At 39.5% G+C, this 24,516-nt stretch overlaps 1 protein-coding gene across 7 annotated transcripts; it reads right to left on the reverse strand.

Moving 5' to 3' along the window:
• Positions 1-416: 416 nt before the first annotated feature.
• Positions 417-24,507, reverse strand: LOC119141525 (solute carrier family 2, facilitated glucose transporter member 11-like). 7 transcript variants are annotated; one of them, XM_037374048.1, is made up of 13 exons: positions 14,445-15,494; positions 9,218-9,286; positions 7,174-7,272; positions 6,571-6,731; positions 4,827-4,951; positions 4,445-4,574; positions 3,721-3,869; positions 2,981-3,168; positions 2,723-2,833; positions 2,113-2,214; positions 1,873-1,948; positions 1,051-1,178; positions 417-714 (listed from the first exon to the last, which is right to left on the reverse strand). In XM_037374048.1, the coding sequence occupies exons 2-13, from the start codon at positions 9,239-9,241 to the stop codon at positions 508-510; spliced, it is 1,500 nt and encodes a 499-aa protein (XP_037229945.1). In that variant the 5' UTR covers positions 9,242-9,286; positions 14,445-15,494; the 3' UTR covers positions 417-507. The 7 variants fall into 7 exon arrangements, with proteins under 7 accessions (XP_037229945.1, XP_037230095.1, XP_037229877.1 ...); XM_037374286.1 differs by lacking the exons at positions 417-714; positions 1,051-1,178; positions 1,873-1,948; ... (5 more) ...; positions 4,827-4,951; positions 6,571-6,731 and adding exons at positions 15,501-15,576; positions 16,687-16,788; positions 16,864-16,974; ... (5 more) ...; positions 22,534-22,632; positions 24,256-24,507 and having other exon boundaries at positions 7,185-7,272; positions 14,445-14,572; XM_037374198.1 differs by lacking the exon at positions 2,723-2,833.
• Between the last annotated feature and the right edge of the window lie 9 nt (positions 24,508-24,516).

Here is a 24,516-nt window from a genome sequence, read left to right on the forward strand (position 1 = left end):
TGTTTGTCAGCAGTTCCCTAATTATGAGGTGCTTAGAGCTACTGAAGTTTCATTCAGGAAAGCTCAATAACATACTCTTCAGGTATCTGTGGCATTGGGCAGGACTTGTGGGAGGAAGGGAGACCAAATGAGGCCCAGGGTCATAGGTCCAGGGCTGTGAGCAGAGCCTGTATGTGTGTTCTTCTAGCAGGATTTGAGCCCTATGGTCTGTTAACAAAATGTTATAAAACTTCGTAAGGTAGACTATCATAAAAGGGTTTTTTTTAATAGAAAAAACCTTTTTATATCCGGTAGATCTTAAAACTGAGTGGTGAAATTTCCTGTGACAATGTTTAGATATCATCAAGAAATAAAACTCTTGCATAATTAATTTCATATCTATATTAAAAAGAAAAAAAATAAAAGAGTACAACACAGAAGTTGCAGTCTGTTTTTAATGTTTTATTTTCAGTTCTATTGCAAAATTGTTTCCTGTCTTTTCTAAGAGATGCAAATTTCTCTGAACATTCAGAGTCTGGTGCAGAACAACTGTTCCTTAGGAAAGTTATTTTCAGTGACTGAGGTTTCTTTTTTTCCAAAGTTCAGCTTGTTGAACTCTGCTTTTATTTCCATGATTGACTTTCCTTTGGTCTCGGGGAGATACAGGTAGATGAAAATTGCTGATAAAGCAAGAATTCCCAAAAAGATAAGGAAGCAGAAGGGTCCCAGGTTATCCTGCAAACAGAAATGGGAGACACTGTAAGGAAAATAAGAATTCAGTTTCTATTTCCCTGCCCTTGGATGCAAGCCTATGCCTTAGTAATTAAAATTCAAAGGTGTGCTTAATACACAAATCAGGATGGGTATCAAACCAGGAGTTTCAACTGGCCACGTTTGACCTGAGTCTAATTGCTGCTTCTCTGACAGGCCTGCGGGATTCCTGTCCAGGTTTGGTATTTGGACAGAGCTCTAAGCTTTGCATGTCATCGCAATGTATTGCTATTATTTTGCTCCCGGCCAGCATTCAGAAGTGGAATAGTCTGGAGAGGGGATCCAGTTAGAGTCACTTACAACAATCAGTGGAAAAATCATCCCAAGTACAAACAGTCCCATCCAATTGATGCAGCCAACAATCAGAAAGGCTGATGGTCTGAATGACTGGCTGAAGATTTCAACCATGATTGATATAGTGGCTCCAGCTGAAAAAGAAAAGCAAAACACAAACCACATATACTTGTTTCCTTGCTCCTGCCAAGGATTCTCACAGTGGCAGTGGTAAGAAAATGATAGACAGGCAGGATAGGTGCCCTGTTGGGAGGTGGCCTCTGCTATGAGGGTGAAAGACCTTGGTTCCAGAAAGGGACTACAGCTGTTAATTTAGGTTTCCCTTGTACATACTGGAATCCTTTTTCTGGTGCCAGTGGATCTGTGCACTTCCATATTACACCGGTATCAGTGCAGTAATTTATAAATTTATAAATTTATAAAACAAGCTCCTCTTTTGGCTCCTGTGGTCAGGAGGTTGTATGTAGTTGTTGGTAGCATGTTGGTAGGCAAAAAGCTTAACTTGTTAAGTTAATGAAGACGATATACTATAATATACCTGGCGATGCTTAGAATCCTTAGCTGAGTATTTTAAGAATTGTTCCGAAATTTCTGTCTCAGACCTTCTGGAGAAGATGATACTGTATTTTAAATTATTTAAATCCTGTGATCAGCAATAAAATTCAAGGTGAATGTATCCTTTTCCTGCCCCACTTGTACATATCTGCCCTTCCCTCCTTAATTTCCAGAACTTTTTACTGTGGGGCTAGTTTATTCTTCCTCTGCCAGATGTGTCACCAACCAATATGATACAGAATTTCCTCCCAACTTTGCCATTGATGTACTCACATGGTCCAATTCCGTAGAAGATAACGAATAGGAAGATCAAGATAACGCTGAAGTAATTCATCCAGAAAAACTGATGCTAAAAGTGAGAAACCAGTGATATCAAACCATTAGATACATGACAGAATAGCAGAGCTCTGTATTTTCTGCTACTGACTTAAGCTTTTGTACATATCCATTGAGGCAAGACTGGAAGAGTGGGCTGATGCTGAGTAAGTAGCCAGAAGGCTGCTGCCTCTTTACCTGCAGTGACAGGGTCATGGTAAGGAGCGCTAGCACAGAACACATCAGCATGTACCCTCCCCATAGCAGCACCTTCCTCCCAAATCGCTCTATAAGGGTGCTCTGAAAAGCAGAAAACATGGGTCATAAATACCAGTTCTCAAATGAAATAATTCCTTCCTTCTTCATGTGTTCTTCACAGAAGACACATCTGAATAATAGCCAGAAATCAATGTCATTTGAGAATCACTTAATTTCTAATTAATTTGATTAGCCTGTTCAAAGCTAATTCATTGTTAATTAAACTGTGTTTATTAGTCAACCCTAGGCTGTTGTTAGAGAGTTCCCTTTCTTGTGTGCTGGTATATATCAAATTTTGTGCACATACTTACACACATCTAATCCAGAATATCAGAAAATGATTTTATAGAATAAAAAACAGTCTAAAGACATACAGTCATGCAAATAATTTGGGAAAAGAGCTGCTTTTTATTCTGCATCTGGTTTTGCAGAAGCAGGAAGATGTGTCTTAGGTTATGCAAATCTTCCCTGAGCCCAGTTATAAGTAAGGAAAAGTACAAAGTTGACCACATTAAATTTTTCCTTCAAACTCAAGTCTGAAAAGACTTACACACAATATAGAGGATAAGCATTCACACAACCCAACTCCCAGGGACACGTATGGAATAAGGTATTCTTCAAACTTGGCTGTGTGGAATACTTCAAAAGAATAGAAGTATATCTGAAAAACGCAGACAGGAAATGTACCTGTGAAAAAAATGTTGCAGTTGTGGTGCAATTCTAAGCTGGTATAGTAACATTGACTTAGAAGGATTTGTAACACTGCCTAGTGCTGTCCCTTGTTCTGGGAATAAAGAGAACACTCAACTGCATTGATTCCACAGAGCTGCAAGGTGGTCATGACAGTCACCAAAATGTAAAGTTGCCAGCGCAAAGATTGTGCTTTTATTACTTCGAGGACACGCAAGGTTTTTGTGCTTGTCATTGCAGCCTTCTCCTTCATAATGTCATCAATTTCTGCTTGATGGTCTCCTTCCCCCCAGAGCTTCCTGATGGCTGTTGGGGAGAAAGAAGGGAGTGGATTATTCTACTAGTATAGCTCCATCATGAGTGGTTACATTAAACCCTTTAGTCTGCCTGTCCATTGTGGTGTAGGTGGTGGTGTTGATGCTGTCTGCTTCTGCTATCTGGTTGCTTCAGCAGCAGTAGGCAAACAGGAGAATTTTGTCTCATATCTTTCTGATGTTGAGTTGACTTAATTGTAAGCAAAGTAAACATTTAAGTACATTTTTTTTAATAAAGAGAGAGCTGCCTAAACCATTTCCTTTAAAGAAATACAGTAGTGCCCACCAAAGTGGAAAATGTTAGACATACTAATATATATTTATCTTGTCTTAGCTGATTCAATTAGACCAAGTGAGGCCCTGGGTTAATACAGATGTATTGCCATAGGTACTACCTCAACTATTTTATTTAGAACTGCCTCTGCTCTTACTCCATGGCACTGCTCTGTGCTGTACAGCCCTGCCCTGCTTTCTTGTCTTATGCAAAGGCTGCCACTCTAACATGTCAGATGAGGTGAATAAGTGAGGAAAGTAGACACTCTACCTTTCCTGCAGGCTTCTTCATTACCCTTCTGTATGAGGAGGTAGGATGGTGAATCAGGGAAAAATGGGAGGGCAACCAGCTGAACCAATGCTGAAAGTCCACTAGATGCTAACAACCATGGCCACAAAGCTTCGCTTCCTAAAATCTCCCTGGAAAGGGTATGTGAAACAAAATTATTTATTATAATTGAATGAATGTTCAGAAAGTTATTCTGAGTGAGGAAGGTTGCTCAGATTCCATTCAAGGGTGTAGTGGGACAAAATCTGAACTGATAATTTGACAGATTTCAAAAATTTGGCTATTTTTATTTCCAACAATTTTAAAGGAATTATTTGGCATTTTGGAAAACTTTGTAAATATCATTATAATCCAATATAATGCCTAGAGAGCTGATAAGACTCATTTGACAACTGTTTGACCACAGGACTGAAATATCTTGCTAAGACTTTTCATGCAAGTGTAGATTTTGAAGAGTAAGCGCCTTAGTAGAAAGGGTGTGGAAATAAGAAATCAGATTATAAGTAATTGATTTTCTGTCTTCTATATTTAAAACTATATATTTGCCTCAATTATGATCAAAACTTTTCCTCTGGCATAAGCTAAGACTTGTTGTGGGGAAGATGAGAGTGTTTCTTAGTCACTGAGTAGGTGAAAAGGTAGTAGAAAGATTTCTACTATTTTTGGTGTAATAAATTTTTGGTGATAGAGAGATTGGAGAATTTACCGTAGTCCAATAACCTGTCCTGTGAGTTTTCCCAGTGTAAGAAAAATAGCGACTGTGGAGTTGGTAAATCCACGCAGCTTCTTGGGTGAAATCTCTCCTACATACTGAGGATGTATATTGAGAGAAAAACCTTTAACACAGAAGAAGATAAATGACTGTTAGAATATTTAGAAAAGCTTAACTTTCTGACTTCACCCTCTCTTACATTGTTTCCGTTCACTCTGGTATTTGGATTACAATTTCTTGCAAAAGGGGTTATGCCTTTCATTTTTATTAAGTGCCTAGTATATTTGCTTTAAAAATCATTCTCCAAGAATGGCAATACCTGTAAAGACAATCCTGAGACAGCAAGGATGATGCTTGCACTCCACAGAACACATACCTGTACCAATGCCATAGAGAAAGCGTCCAAACAGAATCATCTCAAAGGATTTGGCAGTTTTACTGAAAGCCATGAAAAGTGCAGCTACCAGCATGATCAGGTTGGTGCACATTTGGCACTTTTTTCTGGGGGAGGAAGGAAAAAAAAAAGCCCATGAGAGTTTACTGTGAAATGAGAATCTCTTTTACTCTTTTGACTAATTGTGCTGTGACAGGAAGCATGGTACAGCCATTCCTGCTGTTTTAAGGAATGGCTGAAATAATTTTGACTTTGGATAGTTAAAGTGATTCTTTAAAATTTCAGGATACTTTAGGTTTGAATTCATTAATATCTTTCAGCTTAGAATTTAAACAGTTGGAATACTGATGAACAGCATTTCCACAGTACAAGTGGGGAAGGAGAACAAAGAACTGGCCCAGCTTGTCACCAAGATTTTAAAATGGCTAGAACTCCTCATAAAATGTCAGAACTATTTCCCAGAAATGTTGCCCAGAAATAATCTGAGTCTGTGGTTCCCATTCTAGAATAGCTCATATTAAAGACACTCTTGGCTAAATGGGTGTGATCGGAGATGGTAGAAAGTTTTTAGAGGCATATCTCTAAAGACACTGTGTGAATCGTGGGCTGGTATGTTCACAACCCTGATGTCTCAGGCTCAAATCAAAGTCTTTTGCACTCAGTTGTTTTGCCGTGATGCCTGCTGGATAAGAGTCCTTTTGCACACATTAAGGATTCACAGAGATACTCTGTTTAGAAGACAGTGATTCAGTAATTAGGTTATCATGTGTTAAATAACCCATGGGAGAACTGCATGGTCTTGTTTCCAGTCTTGGGAGACCTTCTGAGTGTGGGATAAGGCAGTGTCCCACAAGAAATTTCTTGGGGGCACTTACCTGATAGGAAAGAACACAATTGCACGCAGGCTAAGGTGGTTTGTTGAGACCCATATGAGGGGCCTCTGGATCAGTGGGTTGTGGAGCAGATCTTTAAGTGGGTCACACCAAGTAGATATGTTTGCCAATTTCTCTGCAAATGAAATTAGTGGTGTTACACACAAGGCACTGAGAGCAGACCAGACTGGTGAGGAATCCTTTCTCCATCCAGTGGGAAAGATAGTTTGGAACTGACTTTCAGTAAAATGGATTGCCAAGAACAGAAATGTCTCCTGGAGAATTTGTTTTGGTGCTGCTTGTATCTTTACAGTGTAGTTACAGGCAATTTATTTTTTTCTGTTCTCTTCACATTTTTATTATATTAGATCTGAATATTTAATATAATGTCATCACCCCAAAATAAGTGTTTTTAAATGGAAATCTGGTTCTTCTTTGACACTTAAGGATATCTTCCACATAGTGTTTTCCAGGTGGTTAGAGTAATTGCATATAATGTGTTACAACACAAGACACACAGCTCCTTTTTGGGGGTTTATAAATCTTGGGAGATCTTTGTGAAAGTCGTAGGGGATCTTGAAGAGAACATAAGGCAGGTACAGTATCCTGCTGCTCCCAGAGGCACTAATCCAGTGATGTGATGTTGAATGCAGCCTTTACAGAAATACAGTTCACTGGGGAGGGCAGATAAACAAGATAGAAGACTGCTAGCTACTTGAAAGAGGTAGATGTTCTAGTAAACCGAATCAGTTGTCTTCAATTAGACTGCTTCAGCCAAAAAGAAGAAGTTTATTTGTTCACCTTGGTATTTCCCTGTACTTTCTGACTATTGAGCCGTTAGAGGAAACACTTACTTCCTGTATTTTGTAGTCAGGTAGCCACAGCAGAGGCTCCCCAGCAATCCTCCTATCCCATAAACAGACACAATGAAGGACCACAACAGCATAACTGTCTCGGGGTGGAGGGGAGAGCCATGTCGCTCTATCCAGGTTTCATTAATAAACTTCCTGATGTGCTGAAAAGTAAAATGAGATTTGACTGGACAGTGGGTGTAACATCCCTTCATATTATTTGGTCATTGTACTTCTGATCTAGCCTGTGGTTCTAATACTAGACTTATATTGAGACTGGCTTTCTTAGTAAGACAAGTTAGCTGAGATCATTGCAAAATCTTCATGTTTGTGTTGATGAGTAAGGTTCCTGAGAAGCATGCTAAAAGCACATTTTCTGCCTTCCTTTGGAGGCTTGTATACTACATGGTAAGAACTTACTTAAAACAGAAAATGCCATCCTGTTCTTTAAAGGAGAAAAAATTCTCTACACATTTGATATTACTGTTAGCCAAAGAAAAGGCATAGATGTATCAGTTGAATGCTCAGTAAATTTAAGATTTGTGGGAGAATGGAGAGCTCAGGCTCTCCGTTTTGTGTTTTCAACCGCAGAAAATGGCTGCTTACCACAGAAGGATAGTTGATGACAGAAATGTGGAATCCATATGGGAAACTACCACCAATTCCCAGCACAAAGATCATTTGAAATAGTCCCTGGAACTGAACCTGCAAAGCAAAAATAAGGTGCTCCATCAGCTTCTCATTAGTCTAGATTTGTGCAGGACCAGAGTCTTCATAGGCACACTTGTTCTTCCCCTTTATCCACTTCAAAATGTCTTGAATGTAAACATTTTTCCAAAATTCCTCTAACCTACTGCCAAAGTGCGGTCATCAACCACAATGCCATAGCAAGACTAAGTGCTAGTATAAGCATGATAATCCACCACTTTACTTGCAAGAAATAAAAGGAGTTTTGAAAGATGTTGCTGATAGTACAGCTCTCACTGTATGCCTGCGATGAGAGGTTGACTGGATAAAGGTGTCAGTCCTGGATGTGAGGAAGAGAGAATCAGTTTCCTTGTCTTCAGTCTCCAATGACGTATGTACATCAAACCATAACGCTATGCTACAAAAGTACAGCATTAAAAATCAATAACGTTTTATTGTACTCTCTGCTTTAATTTCTGACTATGTTGTATCTTTAAGCATAATAAAGAAAAGATCATTTTAGCATTCAGCTTTTTCAGAAAGGCAGGGACCACAAAGATAAGATAATATTTTGGAATAGACCCTATAATTGCATTCAAATAAAAATCTTGCTGACTTTGATTTGGAATTACATTTCTCCTTTCTCAAGATTTTATTTTTTCTACTTATTTAACCATGAAAGTCTGTATTTGCATATTGAAGGGCTTGGCATCTTCCAGGCTAGGGAGATATTGTCCATCTTTAATTTCCTTTGTCAAAGATTAAGGACTGAAATACACTGGCTACTTTGATGAATGAAATAATTTTAACTGTAAATAAGGAGAAAACATAACATGTAACTACTTGGACCTTTTTGAGGTATGTGATACCACTGGTCACCTGCCCTGTGTTAAAGTGCCTGCAAGGCTACATAGAGTTATTCTCAAGCAGCTCAGACTGTACCTAGCAAACCAAACCCAGCCCCATCTGGATCTGTGCAGGGTCCTTTGGGGTTCAGCTTCCTCTCCCTTTTTATTCAGCCTGTCACAGACCAGGACAGTACATCATCTCTGTAGAGAGGACACTATGCTGTGTTCTTTTCATCTCACATGTGAACTTCATGAGCTCACAATAGTTTGGAGATCAGTGCCTGGATGAGGAGAAGCTGGTAGAAAATGCAATCAGGGAATGTGAATAATTCTGGACTGGGAGATACGTAGAACAACACTCCTTTTTATTGTTCTTAGGTCCATCTTTTGAGACCTTGTTACTTAATTAGTTCACAGCTGGATTTCCCAGGTTATCATGTGACAAGAGCCAAGCAGCTACAGTCCTTTAAAGGACATTTTCTTTAAAATTCTGTCCCAAATTCAATGCATTTGCTAATTGGCAAAAACATTCATACGAATTAAGAACTCACCCTCTCACTCTTCCTTTCTTCTTCCAATACAAATTAACAATTTTAATACTTAAAAAAAAGCAAAATAGATTTTTTCTGGCAGTTGAGGAATACTTATCACTTCTTCCCTGTTTAAGACTATGGAAACTCTTGATGGATGATGCTAATTATCTTTGGATGAAATAAGGACAGTAGTTTATTTTAAAGCTTATGTCATGATTTCTTAGCCTTTTCCAGTACAGTTAATCTATTACTTTGGGAAGTAATCAGAGTGCTTAATAATTAGTATTGTTGTCAGTAATTCAGAAGACAAAAGAAAAGTAGCTTTGGCAGTGGTGGAACTGCCAGGGCTTTTGTTAGTTTTCATTTTATCTTTATTTTATTTTATCTTATTGCATGGAAAAGACCATGGAACATGACTTTCCTGACCCCAAGCCCCATTGTTCTTGGTGATGTTTAAACACAGAAGAGAAGGTGGTCTCTGTACCAAGAGTTTACAATCTTTAAGGAGTCTGGATCTTTAGTATTATGTTTGCTTTGTCTTTCATAAGTCAAAGCCCTGAGAAAAAGTGACCAGCTACTCACCAGGTCAGAGAAGAAGGTAGCCATCTCCTATGAAAGAGCTGATCCCTGTTGCTTACTGGCTAGTACCTGCTAAAAGAACCAAGTGCTCGCATTATGCAATAGCACTGTAAGAGAACTAGTCCCATGTTATTGAAGTTAAATTTTACTTCAAAGGTTTTTGAGTTAATTACACATATTTCAGCTGTTGTACAAAGTTTAGAATTGTTGGATTAAATATTTCAACCACTGGTTATATCTAGCCCAAGTAAACAAGATGGTGTCCCCTACAGGGAACCTGTATACTTCACAAACTCTATCTTGTGCTGGGCGGATAGGGAACTGAGACATCAATTTTAAACAGGATTTCAATAATCACAGCTTGCTTAGTTTTCAGTATAAGCTGAGAAACATAAAGACAAAGTTATCTGTTGGGAATCTTAGATGGGCTCGGACAGTGAACTATAGGACTTTGACATACAACAGGAAAGAGCTATTCTCTCTTCATGTGACAGCAACTGGAGCACATTGTAATTTAATCATTACTTAAAGGAATTGAAATGCCCCATCATTTTGGAGTGGGGTTCAGACTAAATGATTCTACAATGGCGCACCAGGCTTGACCAGCTAAATATTTAATAGTAGCTGATTTTCCTTTACTGGGAGCGAGAAATTCAATGACATGCATAGTTTTGTCTGGCATTAGTCAGTATATTTATTTCTGTGTCTGTGATGAAAAAAAGATTGCTTTGAAACTATTCTGTAACCTCCATAGCTGGATTGACTTTTTTCCTTCAGACAGGAAATTTTTGGGCTTTAAATTCATTTATTTCATAGTTAAGAGGGATTTGTATGTATTAGGTAGGTAAATGGCTTAGTTGTCATTTACACTTCAGTTAAAGATGAAGAAGATGAAGAAATCAAAAAGGGCTTATTGGAGGCAATCAGTTATATTTACTAGAAAATAACATCACATGCAAAGAATATTCAGAGATTCTCTAGCTAATATCTGAAACGTAGCATGTAGCACCACTCAGCAATTTCTCCCGTCTTTATGCAGTCCTCATCATGAAGTTGACTTTGTTGTTGATGTGTGCTGAGAGTTCATGGTGGGGTTTTTTCCAGATTAGGTTCTTCAGCAGATAAGCTGTTGTCAGAGCACAAATAATACTGTCCCTTTGATCCTAAGAATTTCCTTTTCTGTAAAGTCATACAAATTTGAAAAAATATAATGTGCCTCTGACAAAGGAAAGAAACACCATGTTAGTTGCTAGTATCTGCCTTGCTTAGGTGATATTGGGGGAAGACACAAGCAGGCAGTAATATGTAGCTACTAGTGTGGGGCATTCTTTCTCAAATGCAGCCTGTTGCACATATTTTCTTATGTTATACTTCATTCACTTCTACTTAGTATACTTTATACATATTGTAACTTTTACTCTTTGGTCCTGTACTTTGATTTAAGATTCCTACTTCTGGTGGGTCAAGAGTCTTCCTCCTGTAATGTCCTTAATGCAGAATGTCTTTTGCATTTATACTGCTTCTGTGCTGTTATTATTTACAGTGTGCTGAGGCTCCCTTTATTAGATGTGCAGTTTTATAATTAGTGTTAACAAGTAGTTAGCAGGTATCTTACAGATACCCTTTAGTCAAAATTGTGATCAGGATAGTAAATCTCAAAACATCAGGTGATTTAGTAATTTATCTAGCAATTTTACAGTCATGCATGACACATATGCAAAGCTGTGCTAAGCCTTCCTTAATATGGACCAACCAGACCAGATCTATGTTGTTTTGCAGTTTGCTGATCCAGTTTTTAAGTGTTTATATCTGCCTCAGTTAGAGTCAGTGTTTGAGGCATTTAACCTGTCAGCTGATGTCTCTGGAAGAAAAGGTAGATGTAGTGTTCCTGAAGCTTCTGAATAACTGTCCTCTTTCTCACTTCCCATATTTGAACCTTACCTTTTTGCTGTTTTGTGCCTTGACCAGAATACAGCTCTTGCTCCACTGAGCACAGGCCAAGGATGACCTGTGCTCCAAATAGCTGTTCTGCTTTGTTGTCACATTGATGTTCCATAGGGCATCCACTTGCTTCCTGCTGTGGATCTTATGGGGAAGGCTTTCCTAATAATGTCTAATGAATAACTGAGATGATAGAGAAGTGCCTCACTGGAGAGTCACTCCAACAATGCTACACCATGCCACTCCGCTTATATTTCCAAAGACTTCAGGTCTTGTTGTAATGGAATGAAGGATGTTTTCAGAATGAGTGTTTGGGAAAAGAGAATTCTATTTTGAAAAAAGTTGAGATTTCTTTTCTATATTGGTAGTTGTCTCCAAATGGCTGCTAGCTGTTAATAGCGTTATGTGTATATATAAAATTAATGAGCTTTTCTGACTTTAAGGACACTTTATGTTTTGTAGATTATCTTTTAGTTAGAAGTCTCAAGTATCCCTCAATACTAAAGACTGGAATATTGAAAAACACCAATCATGAAAGTCCATGCACACCAATAACCTTTTTTCTAGTCAGCTGTCCCTAAGGGAGATCCTGATGTTGGAAAAGAAACACTTGTGGAGGCCAGAAGTTTTATTACAAGGCAATCTGCCATTTTTATTATGTTTAACATTTCCAATTAAAAATAAGTAGCCGTTAAGGTGAACAAATGAATTCATATTTTGAATAACCTTATTTGAGATGAAGTAAATATGCCAGTCAAAGCAATATCAGAGATAAAACCACTTATTTTACAGTGCAAGTCTAGAGTTTGGATTGTAATTTGTAATGGTGTACTCCACTGTGAGCCTTAACTTGTTCTTCCTAATAGTATTCCTTTGCTACTAGGACTGTGTGAGCCTCTCATTAGAAGATGAAAACATGCAGAATAATAGTTGCTTTCTAAAGAAAAAGTAAGTCCCATGAATTTTCATATTTGAAAAAAAGTTTCTGGTGAAATGAATTCCTGTGGTACTTCACAAGGTCACACTATCCTATAAGGCTCACAAACTCTTTTTACCTTTAACTATGTATAGCAGGAAGAAGAATTAGGAACTTGATATCAGATTGCCTTGAAGATCATTCACAGTTTGAAAGCCTGCAGTATGTGAACACAAGTGCAGATGTTGATTATAGATCAGTGTAGAAAATTATGTTGCACCCATTCCTGCAACGGAGATCATTGGGAATAGTATATCACAATAAATCTGGAAATTAGAAAACTTGCACACGATATGTTTTAACATATTCTCTCACTTTGTTTCCTTATCTTTGTGTACACTACATGCTTGTAAAAATTGGCAAAAATGCTACAAAACCCTGTGTATTAAACCATAAATTGTTTTTGGAAATGCTTAAATGAATGCCTCAGAAGTTCCTTATGTTAGAATTACATTTCTGTAAATCTTATCTAGCTGTATGAGTCTGACAAAATATTAAAGGCATAAAATATTTACAGTCATCTCTACAGCGGTCAATCAGTATCTACACTTGCAGTGAACAAAACTGAAGAGTCTGTACTGATTGCACATCCTTGAAATATGAGTATGTGTGATCACTTCTTAGTCATGATAGAGAAATACACCCTAGGCAGGAGCCCTGCATGCATGCGAGAGGTGGAGGACATGACTGAGCTTTTGCTGACAGTCTGCTGTACATACAGCCAGGTACTGTACAGATGCTTTTTGAAGAAACTGTAAAGCAACAGCTATTCTGTTACAGCCAGGAATTCCAGTCCAAGGTGGTTCTTCTGGAGTAAATTGAGTCCAGGTAGCTGAAAGTCACACAAAGGGAAGTAGCAGCTAAACTGTTATGGGCTCCACAGCCCATAAGATATCTGTGGCAACTCCGATCCTGGAAGAGGAGTTACAGATTCCAGATGATGACAGTGATGGGCAAGACAGCACAGAGTATCTAAAATAACTCTAGGTGCTTGTGTTTTATGGTGACTGGATTCTACCCATGAATCCTTTGACTATATTGCCACTGAAAGGCACTATTCCTTGAGAAGAGTTGTATAGGAACTTTTCCCCCATACTTTTTCATTAACAAGCCTGAGTTTAGGACGAAATGGCTGAATTTTTTAGCAAAAAAATTAAATTTAAGTCAAAGCAAGGATGGCTGCTGACTTGGAAAATTTCAGTCCAAAAGGACTGAAGTCTGTCAAACTAGATACAACACAAGGACAACATGGCATTATGCATGGGAACCTGGCAAGGTCTGATTATTCAGTTGAGTCTAGAGAAACAAAGAATTTCTCTCCTATTCCACTAAATTTTTTCTTTAATCCGTTATGCATTGAACCCTAGCCAGAGATAGCAAGCCAAGCACTTCACTATTCCCATTTCAGGGTTGTAAAAACACACTCAGAAATCAGAGAGAGAGGACATCACAGATCTTCCTTTTCTCTGTGGTCAGCAGAGTGTTTAAAAATTCTGCATGTAGTTTCAGTGTGTATTAATTGCTCTGTTAAGAAGAGATTTACGTATCAGCAAGTTAAGCCAAGATGCTCATGATTCATAGAATCGTTTAGGTTGGAAAAGACCACAGGAGTCTATCCTGTTAATACCAGCCCTCATCCCTTTTCTAAGCTGCCCAGAGCGGAGTGATTGAGAAAGGTGCTGGTTTGGCAACATGGGAACCTTGTAAGTGACAGATATGAAAGCTGACAGTCCATTTGGACCAACTTGCTAGTCAGAGAACGACAGTCTTTTTTTTCCTTCCTTTCAGTAAAGCCTGACTCCCCCTAGCGACCGGTCAAAGCCTGGTGCAGAAGTTGTAATCTGTGACACGATTTTGAGTTGGAATACGTTTCTTTTTAAAGTTTAGCTTATTGAATTCTTCTGTGATTTCCATGATTGATTTCCCTTTTGTTTCTGGAAGGAACAGGTGGATAATTATCCCTGAGGTGAAAAGTACCCCCATAAAGATGAGGAAGCAGAAGTGCTTGAGTCTTTCCTGCAGGGAAGAGCAAAGTGAGAAAAAGAGCAAGATGAGCATGGTTTTTGTATTTGGGTCCCAAACTACTTTGAATTTGATAAGGACTTCTTTGTATTTTGACCTCTGACAATATTTCAGTCTGACTAAGTATCCTGGGCAAATCAGGGCCCTTCAATTGCAAAAGCGGACTTGGGAGAGCAGGTGCCAAGGCCACTCTAGACTGACATGGCATTGTAATCTCCAGCTGCTCTTCCTGCTCCCATAGTTGACTAGAGCTTAGACCCCCTGGAGATTGTTCCAGGGAAAATCACTTACCACAATGAATGGGAAGGTTGTTCCGATCACAAAGACACCCATCCAGTTAAGAACTGCGCCGATCACAAATGCAGGTGGTCTGCATGAAAGTTTGAAAATTTCAGCCCTAATGGAAACCGTGGCACCAGCTGAAAGGGAAGAAAAACAAGAGTTATTACATGTTGATGTGCTTGGTTTGAACATTTGGATTGAGTGTTACTGTTACACAGCCAGAAAATAGATGCTACTGTCATGGACTGGCATTCAAAACACTTGAGTATGTCACTTTTTTAGAAAACAAAATATTTGTGGCATCTTATAAATATTGGTTTATGAAACTGGTAAAATATTCAAATAAATTTATTGAGGAGATTCAAGAATTAAGTAGTTAACACTTGAGAAAGTCTGACATCTCATGAAAGAAGCTCTGCAACAGTGGAATAACAATTATTGTTACTAATAAGAATTCCCAGCATGATACTGGTAGATCACCAATGAATGATCTCCCAGATTCACTTCCCAGGCATTTCAGTTATGTTTTGAAGTCACAGAATTTCAACAGCTTGGGGTTAGGAAAATAATTCAACCCTGCCATATGGGAAGGCAAGTATTTAAAAAAATGAATAAGCTTTAAAAAAAAATCTTTTAAGAGGAACAGGTAGTATATGTTAGGAAAAGATTTACTCCAAAGCAGGTCTTTTTCACTGCTGTCTATGTGGGACAAAATGTAACATTATACAACACTGAATTTAAAAGAACTCTTGCTTTTCTTCTTCTCTATCAGTTTTATTAGTATTTTAAAAAAATCTTTTAGCCATCTGCTTTTACTCTATTTTTGCTGTATTTTTCCAGTGAGTACTTTTTGCTGTGTTCCTTTCCTCTTGTTAGCAAAACCCAGTCCTGCTGGCATTGAAGTTTATGGCCAATGATTGGACTCACAGTGTTTAAATGACTACAAGATTAGATTAAATTAATTTACTTATGCTAAATATTATGCAATATTATGCAGTATTTTCCTAGCCATATTAATAAGCTTACATGACTCGATTCCTTTATTTCTTTTGAGTGAGCACTTACCTGGCCCAACTCCAAAGACAACTGTAAACAAGATAATTAGACAAAGGCTGCAGTATGGCATCCAGAAATAAAAGTCCTGGGGAAAAACAAAACCCATAAAAAACTTCTGGGTGAACCTGTTCATAACAGTAGGTGAGAAATACTGCTTGTTTTCCAACACTGTCACCTCAAGAAAAAATGTAGCATGTAGGAACTGGCAGAGAAATGTGTGTGCTTTTTCCTGTGGATGGAGCAGTGAGGTGTTTCTTGGATGAGCAGAGAAGCAGGTTTGCTAGCATAAGGCAGCTGTCAAGCTTCGAAGTCTTCAAGTAAAGGAAGTCTGAATGATACTTTTCCACCCTGTTCTCCTTTCTTCTTGACCCCACGGTGCTTCCCCCAGCCCTTAGAAATATGGAGAGGCCAAATCATATCTTTCTTCATTTCTGTTAAGTGATAGGTTCAATAACTGGTACTGAAAAGGAACTTACCTGGATCTCAGTCAACAAAATATGAGACCCAATGCTTTGGGGAAAAGTTTTCTCTCTTCTGTTTGAGATCTTCATGAATGGAACAAAAATGGAAGTCTGCTGCCACCTTGCTTCAAGTCTAATTTTACAGCAGCATCTATAGAGTAGCTCTTGGATGAATACTGCTAACCCAAGAGACTTGCTTCTGAAGAAGCTACAGCAATGACACAGCGCTTACAGAGGTGAAATGGTCTCCAGTCTGTGAACACCTATGTGCATTCCCAGTATCTTCTGCAGCAAAGTTAAATTTTAAATTAACTGATGCAAGGAGTCTGGGGTTTTGTTGTTACTTGTTAAAAACTGCATGAATAGAAAGGGCCATTTCCCTAGGACTGTCTTTTGATCTATGCTGGCCAGTGTTTGGTGCTTGCAGTCTGATGAAATGAGATGAAATCGTGCTAGTCTCCCAGTGTTTTACATGCTCCTTGCTGAGCTCATGGGATCACATTGAAAGGAAGGTAGGAATACAAGAGAGTACTTGCTGAGAGAGGGTTTAATCCTGTGGATAGACAAGCTCGACCTTTAGGATATTCCCCTCCTAGAGGGTAAGCTGTTAACACAGAAGTTATTTTGGTACTTCTAAGCCTCACGTTCCTTTCTCAGTAGCATGGTCATGCCTGCTGAGCAGAGGTTAAAAATAGAATAGATGGAGAAATCTGCCATGAGAAGAGTTTCCTTACCTGTAGGGAGAGAGTCACGGTGATACCAGCTAGCAGTGAACCCATGATCAAATAGCCTCCTCTCAGGAGCACTTTCCTGCCCAGTCTCTCAATGATGGAGCTCTGAAGGACAATACAACCTTTTTATCAATGCCAGAAGAGCAAATTGTGACCCATTCCCATAGTGAAATGACTTACACAGACTACACTAGCTAAGAGTTCAGAGAGTCCAACGGAGAGGGTCATATAGGAAATCATTCTTTCATCAAAGCCAGCTGCCTGGAGGACTTCAAAAGTATAAAAATAAATCTGGAAAAAAAACCCCATAAAACAGTAAGAGAAGAAAGTAATTGATTTATTACCCATACCTGTGTGACACTGCCCTAGATAGGAGCTGCTAACCAAGGAGCATACAGCTCAACATTGGAGTGAGCTAGAATTCTGCACTCTTTTTGGTAGTATTCAGTTTATTGGCAGACAAAAGCATTGTAAAATGTAATCAATTAATTAATTAGATAAAAGATAAAATGCTGTGTTAAAGGACCTCCAGCTGCTGCAATGTAATTAAGTTTGCAGAGTCCTGATTTAGGTGCTTTCAGAAACAGCTAGGTATATCATCTATTCTGGAGCCCATCCAAAAACATCATTGTAGAATATTCTCAAGAAAAAAGAGCATGGGTTATGGAGTTGTGAGAAAGTAAAACAAGCATCTTTTCAAGTATCTCTGCTACTGTTTGGAGATATGCTGAGATGATAAAGACTCCAGTTTAAGCTGTGTTAGCCTTAGCTGTGTATTTCTTTTACAGATGTTGCTACATTGTCATGTTAGAGGTAGATGAATCATGGAGGCAGTTGCAAAGCCGTGGCTTCAAAACAATCCCAGAAAAGTGCTGCTGTAAGGAAGAGGGGGAGAACTGCAGAAGCTGCCAGAACAGTGAGTGTGATTGTTGATTAGCTTTAAAGGCAGAATGAGCATACTGCTGTCCCAGCATCTTAGGATGCTAAGAGCTGGGGAGCAAATAGCTGCAGTTGCAGAGAGCAGTAACATAGAGCTACACTGAGGATTTTGCCAATATAAAGTGGGCTTATTTATGTTAGGCTCTGGAGCCTTCTAACAGCTTCCAAAAATGGCTGTTAAATAAGCCTAACTACTGAGGAAGTACCACAAGTACCAAGAGCTGGGCAGAGAGATGTCACATAAAGGGCCTGGCCAACCTTTGCAGGCTGCTGCTGCCCTGTAGGAGGGGTGGCAGACAGCAACTTGTGGCCTAAGAAGCCTGAGAAAAATGGATGGAGCTCCTTGGAGCCGTGATGTCTCCTTCAAGGTTGTCAATAAGTGTTTTGAGACTTTAAAGGGGAAATACACTCAACTGCATTGATGCCACATAGCTGAACTGTGGCGGTCAGAATAACTATCATGTACAGCTGCCAACGGAAAGCTCGTTCTTTCATTAGCTCCAGGACACTCAAGATCTTGGTGTTTTTCATTGTTGCCTTCTCTTTCACGATGTCATCAGTCTCTGCTTGGTGATGGCCTTCACCCCAAAGCTGCCTTATGGCTGTGGAGGAGAAGGAGAGCGAGACCTGCCATGTTAATTTGTCTCTTTTGTTTGCTGTCTAAGGAGTTTGTTGAGTAGGTGGTGCCAGTGTCTGACAGTACAGCATGCATGGACTGTGGCTGTGGTGTGAGGCAGAGATGTCCTATAAAGTGTTACAGAACCCTGGTTGCCTCCTGCACAAAGGGACCTGTTGTGGCAGAGGGGTCTAGCGGGGTGTACAATGACTCCCTCCCTGCCCACGGGTCCATTTTTCTCCCTTCCTTATTCTTTCAGGGTATGAGCAGTGTAAACAGCCAACAAGCAGAGCTAAGGGGTGTCCTGTGGAGCCCTGCAGTGTAAACAGCCATTTATCATTTATCATCAGACTGACAGTGCAGGTGGTGTCAGCTGAATGTGAAAGGTTTTGTAATATAGAACGGTAGAGAGAAGTAGCTTCGTGTTCTATATGGGGACTACAACAAAAATATACTTAGTAGGTATTCACAGAGTCATCTTGGAAATAAGCAGGGAGAAACTTTGTCCTGTTCTTTTTCTTTCCATCTGGGAAGAGAAAATATCACAAAACAATTGAAAGTCAAGTGAGGAACAGGAACCTGGAGCCCTCAGTTACCTTTTTTGAAGCCTTCCTGATCTCCTTTATGCATGAGCAGATATGGTGGGGACTCAGGGAAGAAGGGCAGAGTGACCAGCTGGACCAGTGCTGGAAGTCCACAGGAGGCCATCAGCATGGGCCACAGGGACTGGCTGCCCAGCAGCTCCCTGGTGGGGATAAAATGTGTGTGTAGAATACAAGTTCATTGCATTGGGTTTGAGGAGAGAAAGGAATGGGTAGAAAAGCAGAGGAAGAGGCAAAATGTAGAGGGGATCCAGAAATTAACTGCATGGGAAATCAATTATAGTTTACCTTTGTCCTGAAATTTGCCCTATGGCTTTTCCCAGTGACCAAAAGAAAGAGGAAGTAGAGTTTGCAAATCCACGTAGCTTCCTAGGGGAAATTTCTCCAATGTATTGATGATGTAGAGGAGCACAAAGACCTTCAGGAGAGAAGACAATTATGGCAGAGAAGAAAGAAGACATTCATAACCATTGGAAATAAAATTGCCTGTAAATAATACAAGCATTACAGAATAGAGCTGCCTCATGCACCAAATTGTTTCTTATACCTCAACCCACATGAGATTTTTCAGTACTGGATTTTCTAACCCTTTCTACAGAAGTATTTGGTCCTCTTTGTATAGTGCAGTTCCTTGATCTTAAGAAATGTAGTTTTCCCTTTGGGGTGTAGGTATAGCCTCATTATAGCATCTCTTTGAGCCTAAGCATATTTTAAAGGGCACAGAGTATGCAAGTGCTGAATAACTAAACACCCTGTGGTAATATGTAATATTCTTGTAGTTAACCCACATAATCTCAACCTTTTCTGACATAATGCTATAGAACAGCTGTATGGTAGATCCACAGCAGATTAAAATATACGGTGCTATATGCAATGTTGATTTGTACACGACTTAGGGGGAGACACAAGTATTTATTTTCCATTGTCCAGCAATAATTTTGATGTTTTCAGGCAGAGTTGATGTTTACAGATATATCCAAAGTACTTAATAACTCAAGCATGCTGAAAACTAGTGTGGGAACAAGAGCTTTTTCCTAATATGATGGTCACCCCCCCTTTTATCTGTTTTAAAAGCAAATGTTCTTCTCTTAACTGTATGTGATGGTCAAGCAATACATATATGCAATCTATTTAACAAAAATTAAGTCTTTGCATGAGGCATTGCACAGGTTCTAGACCATAGCAGGACCCCTGTGGATGAGTAGTTCTCAAAATCCAACTGTAGTTCTTCAATACAACTGTATGTCAGAGAAACAATGTACAAAATCTAGTTATTTGAAAAACAGACATTAATTTCTGATGAAATAAGTTAAAAATAGGCATCCCTGTGAATAACCAAACTGAATGGAAAAGCAAATTTTTGTGTAGGAGACAAATAGAAGACATACCGATACCAGCAAAGGATGTTTTTGCTGTGTGCGAACTACCTGCCAAGAGTGACTTTACTTGATTATGCCCAGCTCTTAGTACTAACCTGAAGGACTTAGCTGCTTTGAAGCAGGTTGAATACCCTTGTAGAACATTCCTGAAATATGTTCAGAGTCAAAAATAAATGGCTGTGGTCTTGAACAGCCTGATGCTCTGGAGCCTTATGAGAATATTAACTTTAAACCATATACCGTATAATTTCCAGTACTGTTAACCAAAATTAAGATAATATTATACATATTTTTCCATCAGGAAAAAACCTTGTTTCATACTGCATCAAAACATTCCTGGCATCTCTGAATATTTATACACTTGGCAAAGCTGAATTTCATTTGCTGTCAGCGAAATTAGTAGTAATTGTGATTTTTATTGCTAGGTGTTATAGAATATCTTCTGACAAGGGATCACTGACTTAAACATTTTATTTTCTTAGTGGAGGGTTATTATTTACTTTGAATAATGATGTAAAATTTCGGGAGAGCTTGCTTACCTGTGGGAAAAAATCACTTACCTGCACTTATTCCACACATGAAGCGTCCAATTAGAATCATCTCAAAGGACTGGGCTATTTTACTGCAGCCCATGATAGATGCTGCCACTATCATGAGCAGATTGTTGCACAAGAGACATTTCTTTCTGTAAGTGCAAGAAAGTAAAAACAATTTTCATAAATCAGAAGGGAAATGGCACTTCAGCTCCTGGCATGCAGGATGTCTTGAATGAAACTGCCTTGCTAGTTTTGAGAAATTATAAATATGTGGTCCAGGACAAAATAAGCCTTCTACACTATTGGCACTGGATACTCTGGACTCACGGTGTGCCTTGGCACATCACTAGACCTGGGAGTTTGGGAATGCTTCTGGGTTTTGTAGCAGAGAAAAGTCCTGAAGCTTTTCTGCACTTGAAAATCCATCATGGAACGCATTGAGGTAACACTTCGGAACATTGCAATGCTGCTATATTTTGAGTAGCACTTCCAAGAAACCCATTTTGTCTTCAGCCAGGGGGCTGCCTTTTGTCCTTGCTGAGACAACCCAACCTGAGTAACTGTGTCTGGTGTGACAGGCTGGCAGCACAGTTGATTAGCCTTTGACACAGGACAAGGGCAAGAAGCAGCAAAATCTGTTGGCACCACTGCTAAGCTGGCTGCATTACAGCCATGACTAAGCATAAAAGTCTGTCTTACATTTAAAACTTCAACTGTCATTTCCTTAAGCTACGGTTCAGTTGACAAACTGTCTTTAAACATACATACTTGCCATACTTGACAGTCAGGTATCGACTTCCTGAAGAACCCAAGAGACCTCCTATACCAAAAATGGACACAGTTATGGACCATAGGAACAAGAGATTATCCTGGTGGATGGGGTAGCCATATCGCTCCAGCCAAGTTTCATTAATGAAAGCCTTAACATGCTGAAACAGAAAAAAAAAATTTTCATTAACAATAACTGTGACCCCAGTGCATATACTTTATCGTATTTAAAACATAATTTTGTTGCTAAGCTAAAGTCACTATTTCATATAAACTCTGAAAGTGTGCATTAGCTACTAGACAGTGTAATAGAGTATGCTGTCTTAATTTTGCCATTAAAAGTTCATTCTTTGTTTTATTGTCCTTGAAATTTGAGGAACTGAGGCAGAGACTTGTACTGAAATACAGTGTGAACAGCCCTGTAAAGAGCTGCAAATGTATTATGGGTTTTCTCTCCCATACATGGCAATAATTCCAGGTTATACAGTGCCTGTTTAGTGCAGTTCCTAAATACTTTCTCACTCAGAACTCAGTGCTCTGAAACTAGAAAAGCCTGAAAATAACACTTCTCGCATAAGGTGCTCTCTACAAAATAATGTCTTCCCTCTAGACCCCAGTTATCTTGAATGGAAGTTTTATCTGTGATCAGTGGAGAGAAGCAGACGTTTTCCTCGAGGGTGGTTTATTTGAATTGTTCTGTTTGTCTGTGAAGATTATAAAAGTATCAAATGAAACCACTGAAGCAGGCACGTGCTGTAGGTTTATAGAGGACACAGGTGCCACCCCAGTCAGTGTGTGTCTTCTGAGGAACAAGTTGCGCATCTCTCTTTTCTTCTATTTTCAACACTTTGACATGTTCTGCTTTACATGATAGCATACCAATGGGAATGAATTTCGAGAGGAGCATAAGTGATTTAAACCCTCACTGACTGCCAGATAGGAGCATCCTCAAGCAGCAGTGTAGACTCCGTGCCACCATTAACCAGTGTGTCATGTGTGTGTCTGCTTACCCGAGACATGTAGGTGATCGTAGAAATTTGAAAGCCAATTTGGAATGTTCCACCGATCCCCAGGACAGCGATCATTTGAAAGAACCCCTGGTACTGTACCTGCAGAGGTAGAACAAAATATTCTTAAGCTTGTAGCCACATCAGGCTGCTCTTGCAGTGTGCCTTTCGTTCTCCAGAAATATCTCATTCATTCAAGGTTTTTGCAGGTAAAGAGTGTTCCCTCTGCTTGCCCTGGTGTGAAGTGTACATCCTGCTGTGATTTCCCTACACCCAACTTAAGGAAATGCAGCCTTTAGCTATGGCCACTATTATATTTCCCACCCCTCCTCAATCATTAGTCAGCAGAGTAGCAATCTGAAGGTCATTCTACACTCCAGGACTAATACAAGTAAGAGTGCTTTTGAGGAGGGAAGTCTTATTTTCTTCTCTGCTATCTGGACAGTGGCCAGGCTACCTGCAGCTCAGACCTGTGCCCACAGTTAGTGACTGGGCCATCTGTACCCAGACCTTTCCTATCTTATCTGAGGGAGCAGCTGCTGTGCTAGCTAGCTTTCAGCCATTGAGTATTGGGCAGTGATCCCTCTACCCAGGATGTGTGGCTAGCTTTCAGCCATTGAGTATTGGGCAGTGATCCCTCTACCCAGGATTTGTGGCAAAGCCTCCTGAAATCACCCACAGCAGCAAAAAATTAAAAAAAGAAGCCTGAGATGGTGAAAAAATCCTATACTAGTGTTGTTTGTGGCATGTTTTTCTACTCAGGTTCCTGTCAGTATGCTAGCCCTTGGAAATCCACGGGTTTTTACCTAGATGGAGAGAAGGGAACAGCAAGGAAAGGTTTTGGGACAGAAGTTCCTTTCTCCAATGGTTCTGCTCAAACTGTGCTGTTGAAGGAAAGTGTCTTTTCTAGGTCTTTTACCATTATCAGTTCTGAACTCCTGCCCAACCTGTCTGTCTCAAGCAGCATGGTCATCTTAATTTTTTGGGAGCTTTGAGAACAGGCATCCTACTCTAATAATTTTTCTGGTTGATTACAGATCTGAAAATACACAACCAGCACTGCTTTTAGGTTTACTCTACAGCAGCCTTTGCAGCAGGGCATAGTGAATATGCCATGAATGAATGAAAAATTGACAGCCTTTCAGTGGTACCCTGCCATATTCCTCTTCCCTGCACAAGACGTTGTGCTCAGCAGGAGCTGAGAGCTTTTTCTCAGAGAGGCTTTGTCCTATTGGAGGTGACTCACTGATGTGTGAGGCAGTGCCTCTGGGTTCAAGACTCAGCCATAGCCAGGATATAAATGCTGCAGGCTCCTGCAAACATCCCTGTCAAGATGCCACAGCTGCCAACATGCAGTCCTGTTCCCTGCCTTTCAAAACCTCTGCCCACCATCTTTGCAATAAATAATTAATGATACATTTAACAAAACTCTTTTTTCAGTAGGTAAGCACAGCAAATTATGTTTGGAGGTAAGCAAATATTTTCCAATAAATGAAAACATTTAAGAAACATTAATGTATTGGTAAAAATATGACAAAGATGGATGGCAGAATGTATGTACTGCAAACATCTGTAATACCTCAAAATGGTAGGCAGAACTACTTCTAAGATGCTTTTAGTGAATAGGAGCCTTGCTGTTTTTACTGAGATACTGATTTTGTTTTCTTTGAAACACTAGTATTATGCAAAAATGTCACAGGTGTAAATACCCCACCAAGTACTTACCAGGTCTGATAGGAAGCCGGTCATCTTTGGCTAGGGGTTGGTTGTCCAGTGTGTGATGTGTCTTTGTCATAGAATCATAGAATCATTTAGGCTTTAAGATCAAGTCCAACCATAAACCTAGCACTGCCAAATCCACCAGTAAACCATGTCCCTAAGTGCCACATCTACACGTCTTTTAAATACCTTCAGGGATCACAGGCTTCTGTGTCTCTGGCTCCTGCCTGCTGGTATGGCAGTGGGCATTTGGCTTCAAAGACCAGA

This window comes from Falco rusticolus, chromosome 1, assembly GCF_015220075.1.
Source record: "Falco rusticolus isolate bFalRus1 chromosome 1, bFalRus1.pri, whole genome shotgun sequence".
Classification (NCBI taxonomy): domain Eukaryota; kingdom Metazoa; phylum Chordata; class Aves; order Falconiformes; family Falconidae; genus Falco; species Falco rusticolus.

Coding starts and splice junctions, on each gene's coding strand:
- LOC119141525 (XM_037373980.1), bottom strand. CDS start 7,299: ATGGAGCACCTTATTTTTGCTTTGCAGGTTCAGTTCCAGGGACTATTT. Junction 4,575..4,826: donor TCTCTATGGCATTGGTACAG/GTATGTGTTCTG, acceptor TCTGTGTTAAAG/GTTTTTCTCTCAATATACAT. Junction 2,215..2,722: donor GCTTATCCTCTATATTGTGT/GTAAGTCTTTTC, acceptor TCTGCTTTTCAG/AGCACCCTTATAGAGCGATT.